General features: G+C 51.5%; 5 protein-coding genes and 1 pseudogene across 6 annotated transcripts; 3 read left to right on the top strand and 3 right to left on the bottom strand.

The window, feature by feature from the left end:
• Positions 1-397: 397 nt before the first annotated feature.
• Positions 398-3063, top strand: LOC27209153 (DNA-dependent metalloprotease SPRTN-like). The gene is made up of 4 exons (XM_039297637.2): positions 398-638; positions 707-829; positions 908-1267; positions 1391-3063. The coding sequence occupies exons 1-4, from the start codon at positions 546-548 to the stop codon at positions 3008-3010; spliced, it is 2196 nt and encodes a 731-aa protein (XP_039153571.1). The 5' UTR covers positions 398-545; the 3' UTR covers positions 3011-3063.
• On the bottom strand, positions 3053-3818 carry LOC120285356 (UDP-N-acetylglucosamine transferase subunit ALG14 homolog). Of its 2 annotated transcripts, none has more exons than XM_039297639.2 (2): positions 3800-3818; positions 3053-3668 (listed from the first exon to the last, which is right to left on the bottom strand). In XM_039297639.2, exon 2 carries the CDS (start codon positions 3660-3662, stop codon positions 3087-3089), a length of 576 nt encoding a protein of 191 aa, XP_039153573.1. In that variant the 5' UTR covers positions 3663-3668; positions 3800-3818; the 3' UTR covers positions 3053-3086. The 2 variants fall into 2 exon arrangements, with proteins under 2 accessions (XP_039153573.1, XP_039153572.1); XM_039297638.2 differs by lacking the exon at positions 3800-3818 and adding an exon at positions 3735-3767 and having other exon boundaries at positions 3053-3704.
• A 14-nt stretch (positions 3819-3832) lies between these two features.
• On the top strand, positions 3833-6396 carry LOC120284223 (annotated as a pseudogene).
• A 33-nt stretch (positions 6397-6429) lies between these two features.
• On the bottom strand, positions 6430-7317 carry LOC27206592 (UDP-N-acetylglucosamine transferase subunit ALG14 homolog). Its single transcript, XM_016181094.3, has 2 exons — positions 7177-7317; positions 6430-7045 (listed from the first exon to the last, which is right to left on the bottom strand). Exon 2 carries the CDS (start codon positions 7037-7039, stop codon positions 6464-6466), a length of 576 nt encoding a protein of 191 aa, XP_016039407.2. The 5' UTR covers positions 7040-7045; positions 7177-7317; the 3' UTR covers positions 6430-6463.
• LOC6740545 lies at positions 7227-10990 on the top strand. Its single transcript, XM_016175912.3, has 6 exons — positions 7227-7362; positions 7418-7906; positions 8016-8636; positions 8695-9194; positions 9255-10744; positions 10807-10990. The coding sequence occupies exons 1-6, from the start codon at positions 7243-7245 to the stop codon at positions 10848-10850; spliced, it is 3264 nt and encodes a 1087-aa protein (XP_016039406.1). The 5' UTR covers positions 7227-7242; the 3' UTR covers positions 10851-10990.
• On the bottom strand, positions 10962-11361 carry LOC27207456. The gene has a single exon (XM_016183141.3). It carries the CDS (start codon positions 11359-11361, stop codon positions 10993-10995), a length of 369 nt encoding a protein of 122 aa, XP_016039405.1. The 3' UTR covers positions 10962-10992.
• Between the last annotated feature and the right edge of the window lie 5 nt (positions 11362-11366).

The following is an 11366-nucleotide window of genomic DNA, read 5'->3' as shown; positions in this document are numbered from 1 at the left end:
GTGACGCATGCGCAGGCTAAATTCGTTTCTCGGAATTTCGTGAGCTATTTGAAAATAGCGCTGCAACTAGAGATGGACTTTGTGCGACACTGAACACTGTGTATTTGATATTTAAAACAAGAAATAAATCTTATCACGCTATATTAAAATTTCGTACGTTTTGCACGAACGTGGATTCACTTTCACAGTTCAATAATGCAACCACGGTTATTCGTTGATGTAAAACCAATTTTTATAGCATAAATATTAATCGATTATTATTAAAAGTGTCGTGCTTTTTCACCGCCAAGTCTTAAATCGCTTGTTAAGTTTCAAATCGCAAACCACTGTCGTTAAATGTGATAAATGGAGTAGGCAAGCTTGGCGCGATAACCGAACTTATCGATACCTGACTAACCGCGCCAAACACGAGCATATATTTTTGCCCCAAAGACTGGTCACACTGCAGCGAAGCGCGAAATATTTTTCGAAGTATTTTTGTGGACCTAGAAATTGCGATACTAATTTCTGCAGAGGATTAGCCCAGGAGAGACAAGGCGACCATCATGTCAGATGCAGACTACTTGTTCGCGCTGAACCTGCAGAACCAGCTGAATGCTGAGTCAGACCAAAGTTACACAGCCGCGGATGCCAGCAAAGTACGTAGTGGAAATGGTAATCTGGCCAATAAAAAACACCTCAATAACATCCACTCTGGGTTCTGCAGGACACGGACTACCAGCTGGCACGCAGGATTCAGGCCCAAATGGACGAGGGCGAGGAGGGTGGTGATAGCGAGCTGGACAGCAGTATCCAGTTCGTCTACCCCAAATCGAATCAGCCAAAATCAGTAAGTTTACAATGAAAATCATAGCATTTCACTTATCGTAGGCCCTTCTCATATCGTATCGCCTTTCATCTCCACAAGACAAAAATGGAGAACACTAAAATCATAAACAAAAAACGAGGAGCGGCTCCCACGAAGCCACCAGTGCGCGCTATTCAGGCCAGCTATGATGACTATCTCAATAAGACGATAAATCTGGTGCATCCGCAGTGGGAGCTGGTCGATCCCACTCCGGACATCTACTCCATGTTCATACGATTCGACGAGAAGTTCTTCCAAGAGCGCCTGGGCGCCGTCTCCCTGGAATGGAGCAAGAAGATGTACTCGTGCGCTGGAATCTGCTACCAGCGTGGCAATCGCTTCGTCAAGGAGGTGACCATTCGGCTCAGTGAGCCGCTGCTAAAGCTGCGTCCGCGCAAGGATCTCGTGGAGACGCTCTTGGTAAGAATTGTTGTACTTTTCACGTATATTACGCAGAAGTCTTCATAATTGGCATCTCAAGCCTAGAGAACTGCATATGCACATAGATATTTAGCATTACATTAAATCTATTTGTTCATCCAGCACGAAATGATCCATGCCTACTGCTTTGTGCTCAACATCCGCGAGGGCAACGGTGGCCATGGACCCAATTTCAAGCGCATCATGGAGACGATCAACAAGGTGGCGGGCACCAACATCACCGTTTACCACACTTTTCACGACGAGGTGGCCTCCTATCGCACACACATCTGGCGCTGCACGGGCATTTGCCGGGAGCGCTCACCCTTTTGGGGCTATGTTAAGCGGACCAGCAACCGAGCGCCCGGTCCGAACGATGAGTGGTGGGCGAGGCATCATCGTGAGTGCAGCGGCACCTTCATGAAGTTGGGTGAACCATCGAAGCCCCCCAAGCCGGAGACCAAGTCCAGGGCTAAGAAGTCCACACCGGCGGTGGCCGCGCCCAAGGAAGACATACGCAACTGGTTCGACCAGCCGGCAGCCAAGAAAGCGGCCACCGGCACAGCTTTGCTGGGCGATCTGGCAAAGGCGGTGCCGCCGACTTCTTATCCCGGACTCTCCTCCGAACCCTTTGCCATGCCCAAGACCCCAGCTGCTCGCACAAACCGCAACACAAGTGGCGGAGGCAATGAACTCGACAAATCAGGTTCGAAAGCCACCACTGAAATAAGCGGACAGGGCTACAGTCTTGGTGGCTCAAGCGCTATAGAAAACATCGATATTAGTGACACTGATGTTCCCGATCCCGCTAAACTTCGTCAAATTCGACTTGAGCGTTTTAGCGGAGATGCTTCCAACAAGGGACAGAATAATTCTGAAGCAGATATTACCAAAAAGAGGCGTCGTGTTTCCAGCGACGGCGAGATAATCACCTGGGAGTCCTACGATGATGACGTAATGGTCAGGGATGTCCATGTGCCCTTCGTCAACTTGGTTGACAGCGATAGTGATGAAGAGGAGATGAAGATGCCAGCTGGCAGGAACACCATGAGCAGTCAAGAGCGCACGCAGAATATCAAGCGCCAGGTAATGGAGGATGAGTTGACCTTGTGTGAGGACGATATTCTCTTAATTGATGATGAATACGACGATGAGATGGCCGCAAATGACTCTTTAACAGCCGCCACGGAACTAGCTGACCAATCCATCATTGATGATATTTTTGGAGAGGACACCCTGCTGAAGGAGTTCCAGCGTGAGAACGACGTGCAGCCCACTTGCTCAAGCTACGGCAAGAATACGGGCAACGACATTGTATCTTGTCCCATTTGCTTTGAGAAGATGAAGCGCACTGAGTTGTCCAATCACTTCGATGGCTGCGCCATTATGGTGCGCTTGGAACCGCCATCGTTTAAGCCTAAAAACCGTCGACCAAGGGCTTCCTTTACCTCTAAGGACTCCTCAGGATCTTCCACATCACGCGGCGCCAAATCGAAAGCCAAGTCATCAAAACGAATTCTTCGCAGCTCCGGTTACACAGAAAAGGAGATCGACGAGCTCAACCTGAGCTCCTCCACTGACTCGTCTGCTCTGCTCTCCAGCGAGGACGAACTTACTCCGCGTCAGCTCCGGCAGCGCAACCTCTTCAAACAGACCGTCGGCTGTCCCAGATGTGGCCTGGAGATCATGCCCCACCACCTGAAGGCGCATCGATATGTCTGCGCGGGTTGCAAGAAGCGCTAGGACGGCACCTTCTGCAAACCATAATTCGTTAAATAGAGAAAGTACTTCAAAAATTCTTTGTTTTATTTAAAATATGTTACAGGATTTGCCCAAAATATCGAACGTTCTTTTTATCCACATAGCGCGTGGCCAACGCCGGCCAGTGGACCACAAAGAGGTCCGCCAGCGGAAGGAGCAGGCGTCCGCTCAGCGAGAGCGTCTCCACGCGGCAGAAGCTCTCCACGAACACGATCCTGGAGTGCGAGGGCAGGCGTCCGAGGAGGCGCCACAGGTAGGCGGCATAGCAGAAGGGCACACAGGTGCCGGGTCCATTGCAGAGGATCAGCTGCGGGCGATCACGCCAAACCAGATAGCAGCTCCAGAGAAGCGCCCACAGGCTGGTGAAGATACTGCTCAGCCAGGATTGGCCCACGTTGCGGCTGCGCGGCACCTTCGCGATTTCCGCACTCTGGGCAGCCTGCGGCATGATCTGCCTGAACTGGCGCTCGGAAGTTGAGTCACTGTTGGCCAGGATCAGTCTAATTGGCTGGTACTTCTCCGTCTGTTCGATGTCTGTCTGTTGTAGCAGCGCCTGGGTCAGCCGGCACATCTCCGCCGTGTGGCCGCCGGAGCCCAGTATTACGTAGGTGGGGTGAGGCGCGCTGGTCGTCATGTTGCCCTTCAAAAACACAATTTAAATAACAACAATTAGAGTTGTTTACGTTTCAAGTCGATTGTCGATCATCCACGAACAGCTGTTTCCATTGCTATCGATAACTGAACCGATAATTATGCCGGTGTACCACTTACGTTGTTGTTATTACTGAGGGCGCCATTTATAAAATTTATTGAATCTCAATCAGAAAGCAGATCGAGCTGGCCGAGTATTTCCTGGATCCGCCAGATCCATAGTAATTTTTGCAGAGGATTGGCCCAGGAGCAACAAGGCGACCATCATGTCAGATGCAAACTACTTGTTCGCGCTGAACCTGCTGAGTCAGACCAAAGTTACACAGCCGTGGATCCCAGCAAAGTACGTAGTGGGAAATGGTAATCTGGCCAATAAAAAACACCTCAATAACATCCACTCTGGGTTCTGCAGGACACGGACTACCAGCTGGCACGCAGGATTCAGGCCCAAATGGTCGAGTGTGATGAGGGGGGTAATAACGAACTGGACAGCAGTATTCAGTTCGTCTACCCCAAATCGAATCAGCCAAATCAGTTTGCCATGAAAATCATAGCATTTCATTCAACCGTAGGCCCGGCCCTTCTCATATCGTTTCGCCTTTCATCTCAAACAGACAAAAATGGAGAACACTAAACTCAAAAACAAAAAACAAGGAGCGGCTCCCAAGAAGCCACCAGTGCGCGCTTTTCAGGCCAGCTATGATGAATATATCAATAAGATGCTAAATATGGTGCCGTCGGAGCTGGTCGATCCCACTCCGGACATCTACTCCATGTTCATACGCTTCGACGAGAAGTTCTTCCAAGAGCGCCTGGGCGCCGTCTCCCTGGAATGGAGCAAGAAGATGTACTCGTGCGCTGGAATCTGCTACCAGCGTGGCAATCGCTTCGTCAAGGAGGTGACCATTCGGCTCAGTGAGCCGCTGCTAAAGCTGCGTCCGCGCAAGGATCTCGTGGAGACGCTCTTGGTAAGAATTGTTGTACTTTTCACGTATATTACGCAGAAATCTTCATAATTGGCATCTCAAGCCTAGAGTACTGCATATGCACATAGATATTTAGCATTACATTAAATCTATTTGTCCATCCAGCACGAAATGATCCATGCCTACTGCTTTGTGCTCAACATCCGCGAGGGCAACGGTGGCCATGGACCCAATTTCAAGCGCATCATGGAGACGATCAACAAGGTGGCGGGCACCAACATCACCGTTTACCACACTTTTCACGACGAGGTAGCCTCCCATCGCACCCACATCTGGCGCTGCGTGGGCGTTTGCCGGGAACGCTCACCGTTTTGGGGCTATGTTAAGCGGACCAGCAACCGAGCTCCCGGTCCGAACGATGAGTGGTGGGTGAGGCATCATCGTGATTGCAGCGGCACCTTCATGAAGTTGGGGGATCTATCGAAGCCCCCCATGCCGGAGACCATGTCCAGGGCTGAGAATTCCACACCGGCGGTATCCGCGCCCAAGGAAGACATACGCAACTGGTTCGACCAGCCGGCAGCCAAGAAAGCGGCCACCGGCACAGCTTTGCTGGGCGATCTGGCAAAGGCGGTGCCGCCGACTTCTTATCCCGGACTCTCCTCCGAACCCTTTGCCATGCCCAAGACACCAGCTGCTCGCACAAACCGCAACACAAGTGGCGGAGGCAATGAACTCGACAAATCAGGTTCGAAGGCCACCACTGAAATAAGCGGACAGGGCTACAGTCTTGGTGGCTCTAGCGCTATAGAAAACATCGATATTAGTGACACTGATGTTCCCGATCCCGCTAAACTTCGTCAAATTCGACTTGAGCGTTTTAGCGGAGATGCTTCCAACAAAGGACAGAATAATTCTGAAGCAGATATTACCAAAAAGAGGCGTCGTGTTTCCAGCGACGGCGAGATAATCACCTGGGAGTCCTACGATGATGACGTAATGGTCAGGGATGTCCATGTGCCCTTCGTCAACTTGGTTGACAGCGATAGTGATGAAGAGGAGATGAAGATGCCAGCTGGCAGGAACACAATAGGCAGTCAGGAGCGCACGCACAATATCAAGCGCCAGGTAATGGAGGATGAGTTGACCTTGTGTGAGGACGATATTCTCTTAATTGATGATGAATACGACGATGAGGTGGCCGCAAATGATTCTTTAACAGACGCAACGGAACTGGGTAACCAATCCATCATTGATGATGTTTTTGGAGCGGACACCCTGCTGAAGGAGTTCCAGCGGGATAACGACGTACAGCCCACTTGCTCAAGTGACGCCAATGATGTGGACAACGACATCGTATCTTGTCCCATTTGCTTCGAGAAGATGAAGCGCACTGAGTTGTCCAATCACTTCGATGGCTGCGCCATTATAGTGCGCTTGGAACCGCCATCGTTTAAGCCTAATAACCGTCGACCAAGGGCTTCCTTTACCTCAAAGGACTCCTCAGGATCTTCCACACCACGCGGCCAATCGACAGCAAACTCATCGACACGAATTCTTCGCAGCTCCGGTAAAACAGAAAAGGAGATCGACAAGCTCGACCTAAACTCCTCCACGGACTCGTCTGCTCTGCTGTCCAGCGAGGACAATCTTACTCCGCGTCAGCGCCGGCAGCGCAACCTCTTCAAACAGACCGTCGGCTGTCCCAGATGTGGCCTGGAGATCATGCCCCACCACCTGAAGGCGCATCGATATGTCTGCGCGGGTTGCAAGAAGCGCTAGGACGGCACCTTCTACAAACCATAATTCGTTAAATAGAGAAAGTACTTCAAAAATTATTTGTTTTATTTAAAATATGTTACAGGATTCGCCCAAAATATCGCACGTTCTTTTTATCCACATAGCGCGTGGCCAACGCCGGCCAGTGGACCACAAAGAGGTCCGCCAGCGGAAGGAGCAGGCGTCCGCTCAGCGACAGCGTCTCCACGCGGCAGAAGCTCTCCACGAACACGATCCTGGAGTGCGAGGGCAGGCGTCCGAGGAGGCGCCACAGGTAGGCGGCATAGCAGAAGGGCACACAGGTGCCGGGTCCATTGCAGAGGATCAGCTGGGGGCGATCACGCCAAACCAGATAGCAGCTCCAGAGAAGCGCCCACAGGCTGGTGAAGATACTGCTCAGCCAGGATTGGCCCACGTTGCGGCTGCGCGGCACCTTCGCGATTTCCGCACTCTGGGCAGCCTGCGGCATGATCTGCCTGAACTGGCGCTCGGAAGTTGAGTCACTGTTGGCCAGGATCAGTCTAATTGGCTGGTACTTCTCCGTCTGTTCGATGTCTGTCTGTTGTAGCAGCGCCTGGGTCAGCCGGCACATCTCCGCCGTGTGGCCGCCGGAGCCCAGTATTACGTAGGTGGGGTGAGGCGCGCTGATCGTCATGTTGCCCTTCAAAAACACAATTTAAATAACAACAATTAGAGTTGTTTACGTTTCAAGTCGATTGTCGATCATCCACGAACAGCTGTTTCCATTGCTATCGATAACTGAACCGATAATTATGCCGGTGTACCACTTACGTTGTTGTTATTACTGAGGGCGCCATTTATAGAATTTATTGGATCTCAATCAGAAAGCGGAGCGAAATGGCTCCTCCCGTGCAGAAGGGTAAGCTTCTGAATCACTCCGACAAGACCTCGACGGAATTCAACTGCGCCATAAACGAGAACGTGCGAAAACTGGTCAGGAGCCTGTCGGAACCGGGGGTAAGTTTTAAAACAGATGTTATCCCTATTCCAATTTAACCAATTTAAAACGCAGACGAGCCAGAAAAAGTTGCGCCAAATGGAGGATACTGCATTAAAGATAATCGCCAACCAACGCAGGTCATGGGATCCGACAACCACGGACATGGAGGTGAAACGCAACCTGGACGATGTGGCGGAGCGATTCCGGGCGGAGGGCATGGCGTCTTTAGGTGATGCCATCAAGGACTTGGCCATCAGGTATCTGGCCATGGACGAAAATCAAAAGCAGTTCGATCCTAATCGCGGATGGCCAATGCTCGAATTACTCTTCTGCATAGCCTATAGGCCGGTGCAAAAGATCCGGCGCAACCCCGAGCTCATGGAACAGCTCCGGCTGTCCATAATTAACGGCATGGAAGCGGCCGAGCGAGAGCCACATTTACAGGAACAGGCGAAACTGGAGGCAACCAGGAATACCTCCGAAACGGAGGTGGACTGGCCAGCGCTGCTGGCCGAGGATTTCCTGGATCCGCCTGAGGATGACAGCTCGGACAGCTTAAGTGTGAGCATCTAGAGAACTCCAAACACATATCATCCGCTACACATATGTAGCCTGTTCTTTCCCTGAAATCATTTGCAGCATAATAATACCTTTACCTTCTTTCCAAAAGGACTGGTCGGAGGAGTCGGACTGCAACTCGACAACTACTCTGACGACCGATGAAAATATTGGCGTCTCGCGAAGCCTTTTGGAAATGGCCAGGGTTTATGAGCAGGCCGTGATGGCGGTCGTTCCGACTGGAAGTGTTAACAAAAGCTATATACCGAACGTGGAGTGCGTGATCCGAAGTTACGACTTCCGGATAATGAAACCAATGGTTTTGAGCCTCAACAACTTAAAGGGCAACCATCTGAGACGAAGCAAGCTGCTCCAGTTGGCGCCACCCCAACCGCCCCGACCATTCACACAATATTGGCAAAGTGACAACATGGACTTCTTCTTCTTCCGTAAAATCCATTCCGACTGGTGGTGCCAAGATGTCCATTTGAACGCCCTGCCCTCCAGTGCTAAGCCACTGGACAACTTTGCCGTCAGCTACGTGCATTTTCTGAATTACATTTACCGAGGCTTTTTCGCCCTGCCAGTGCCCAAAACGATCACGGAGCCCTGTCTGCTAAGGGAGATCCTCTTCATGTTTGTGCGTCCAGCGAGCTGTTGTTTCTTTGAATTCGACAAGGCCACGAGACGCATTACTGTGCGCGATAATGTCAGTATCTGCACGGTGACTGCGGTAAGAAAATCGAAGCGTTAATGCATAACTCCATCTAAAGTCCTGCTCTTTCTTGCAGAGCACGATGAAAAATTTTATGTTATTTAATGTGGTGCCTGCGCTGGAGGATATGATGGAACTGCGTCGCATCATCGATACTCATACGTTGCATTTGCATGGCGTAAAGACTACATACACTGTGGAGTTCTTTGCATACGGCCTAAGAGATCTTGTCCAGCCCATTTGTCAGCTCCTCATCGCTTACGAGGATCGTGTCAATAAGGATCCAGCAAAAAATACGCTCATCCGCTTTACGATTGAGTTCAGGAAACACTTTAGCCAGCTGCGCTTTCTGCGAGAGCTGGCCGAAGATGCCATCCTGGATAAGGGACCTGCGCACATACGCAGTGCCTACTTGCTATCCAGTCTGTATAAGCACACCTTGATGCCGGAGCCGCACCAGAAGCTTGCCACTGCTCTGCTGTTTATTTCCCTCAAGCGATACTGTACCATCATCGACGGCTGGTGGCGCAGGGCCACGCTGGAAGATCACCTTCGCGAGTTCGTCGTGGAGTTATGGTAAGCCACAAGGGTGCTCACACACCACCAGCTGAAGTCATAGCTAGATTCTTTTTATAGTTACGAGGAAGATGCGCACATACGTAGCCACGTGCGCAAACGAAATGTGGGAATCGAGGATGATTTGCAATTAGTGGAGATCTTCAACAAGCTGCAATCCTGCCCACTCTACCAGCTACTGCTGGACCATGCCCTGGAGTCTGGAGAAACGCTGGATTTGCTATGCAGTGTAAATACGCTGAGCGAAATGCTGACCAGCAGCAATGAAATCCACCTGCAGTCACTGCACGATGAGCTGTTCGAGCAGCTTTTTGCACAGCTAAAGGTTTACTGTGGTGCCGACAACACGGATTACGAGGACGAACCGGAGCCGGATAAAGACTACGAAGATCTGACTGTGTGCAATAGGCAGGGCATTAGGAACCATCAACTCTTCGCATTATTTACCAAGTCGTTAATGGAACAACGTTTGGAGCGACAACGCGAGCGGCTTAAAAGCAACCCCTTTCTATTGGCCAACATTTTGAAGCGCTTGGAGCGCTCCACTTGTCTGCAGCTGAAGTCTGAGTTGCCGGAGGCACTGCGCGAAATTCTGCGAAGTAGACAGTGGCTGGCGAACGAGTACGCGATTCGAACCTACTGCAAGGAAATGCAGGTGACCGAGAAGATGCGATTCCTGCGGCATACGATGCTGCTGGAGAAATACTATCTACTCGTGCCATACTACAATGCACTCTTCGTGCGCATGGAGAAGAACAATGGCTGGGCACTGGGCTCGGTGCTCACTTCCAAGCTATGCGCTGTGCTCCTGCCGCACTATCCGGAATTGGCTCATCAGCTTCACGTCAAGTTGATATCGCAGATAAACTCGAATTCAATCAAGGTCTATGAGGCCCTGGACGCTATTGAACTGGACTTCGAGCTGGACTATATTCTCACACCCGCGAGCATGCAAGACTACAATTCGGTGTGGCGTCTGATGCTGAAGGTGAAGTGGGCCGTCTGGAAGCTGGAGAATTTGAAGTTTTTGCGTCGCGCCAGGCCCAATCCATGCGCACCTCTGGATTTGATAGGCCTAACCATTCGTCGCCTGGAGATTGTGCGCTTCTGGTTGATTTTCCTCATCAACAAGCTGCACGCGCACCTTATGGAGGCCGTGAGCCGTCAGATCGAGCACAGGATGGGCGAGTGCAAGAGTGTCCGCGATTTGCGGAATATGCACGACGAGCACTTGGCGTGGCTGAAGACACATTGCATGCTGACCGACGAATTCAAGTCATTCCGCGTCGCTCTCGACCAGATCTTTCATCTGGTCTACGTGCTGGACATGGAATGGACCACCTGCGCCAGCTGCATGCGCGACCACGATGCCCTGTGCTTGGACTTCACCATTTCGGATGACGGCATTGATGACGGCGAAATGCAACGCAATAGCTTGGAGTACCTGGCGCTCAACCAGGTGGCCGAGATCGAGTTAACGTACATACGTTGCCACCAAATCCTGGCCGACATCCTTAACACGCTGGTGCACCAGAACGATCACGGATTCCGTAAGTGGTTGTTGGTCCCGAAATGTGGCCATTTGAACTTACTTTTTCACTTCGTCTTGCAGTGTCTGCCTTGGAGGAGACCATCAACTCCAGTGTGCCCCATTAGAATCGAATCTCCACAAAGGATCTTGTTTTACCATTAGCATTACCGCATTACCATTACCATCACCAGCGCAACTACCGATAGTCCCGAGCAAACATTCCCATACCAACATAATTAAAAGCAGCTTATTTTTGTTGACAAAACCTCATTCGAACTCCTCATCGCTGTCGCCGAAGGGCTCGACGATCGGTGGTGGCGGCGGCAGGGTGGTCACCTCGTGCAGCGTGGCTCGCCGGATGTACGGCTGGCAGGTGAGCTCGCACATGCGGGCGCTGGCGAAGACCGTGCGGTGTGGGTAGCAATTCCCGTTGACGTGCTCGCAGCGCCGATAGGCGGCCTGGCGATTGAAGACGTACAGATCGGCGCATGGCGAGCAGTTGGCCTGGCCCCTCAGGCGCGGCTGCAGGCACTGGAAGCGGCGATCGTTGGCGCTGAAGCCCAGGGACACCTGCCGTATGGCCATGGCCAGGGCGATGGCCACCAGGCAGCACCAATGCACTCCTTGCCGCCGCATGGTCA

The sequence above is a fragment of the Drosophila simulans genome, chromosome X (assembly GCF_016746395.2).
Source record: "Drosophila simulans strain w501 chromosome X, Prin_Dsim_3.1, whole genome shotgun sequence".
Taxonomy (NCBI): Eukaryota; Metazoa; Arthropoda; class Insecta; order Diptera; family Drosophilidae; genus Drosophila; species Drosophila simulans.
The sequence above is the reverse complement of the archived record's forward strand: the minus strand, read 5'-3'. Positions and strand labels throughout refer to the sequence as shown.

Excerpts from the sequence above, each read along its gene's own strand:
- LOC27209153 (XM_039297637.2), top strand. The coding sequence starts at position 546 with ATGTCAGATGCAGACTACTTGTTCGCGCTGAACCTGCAGAACCAGCTG. Across the intron at positions 639-706 it reads CAGCCGCGGATGCCAGCAAA|GACACGGACTACCAGCTGGC; the intron begins GTACGTAGTGGA and ends TGGGTTCTGCAG. Across the intron at positions 1,268-1,390 it reads ATCTCGTGGAGACGCTCTTG|CACGAAATGATCCATGCCTA; the intron begins GTAAGAATTGTT and ends TTGTTCATCCAG.
- LOC120285356 (XM_039297639.2), bottom strand. The coding sequence starts at position 3,662 with ATGACGACCAGCGCGCCTCACCCCACCTACGTAATACTGGGCTCCGGC.
- LOC27206592 (XM_016181094.3), bottom strand. The coding sequence starts at position 7,039 with ATGACGATCAGCGCGCCTCACCCCACCTACGTAATACTGGGCTCCGGC.
- LOC6740545 (XM_016175912.3), top strand. The coding sequence starts at position 7,243 with ATGGCTCCTCCCGTGCAGAAGGGTAAGCTTCTGAATCACTCCGACAAG. Across the intron at positions 7,363-7,417 it reads GGAGCCTGTCGGAACCGGGG|ACGAGCCAGAAAAAGTTGCG; the intron begins GTAAGTTTTAAA and ends TTTAAAACGCAG. Across the intron at positions 10,745-10,806 it reads CCAGAACGATCACGGATTCC|TGTCTGCCTTGGAGGAGACC; the intron begins GTAAGTGGTTGT and ends TTCGTCTTGCAG.
- LOC27207456 (XM_016183141.3), bottom strand. The coding sequence starts at position 11,361 with ATGCGGCGGCAAGGAGTGCATTGGTGCTGCCTGGTGGCCATCGCCCTG.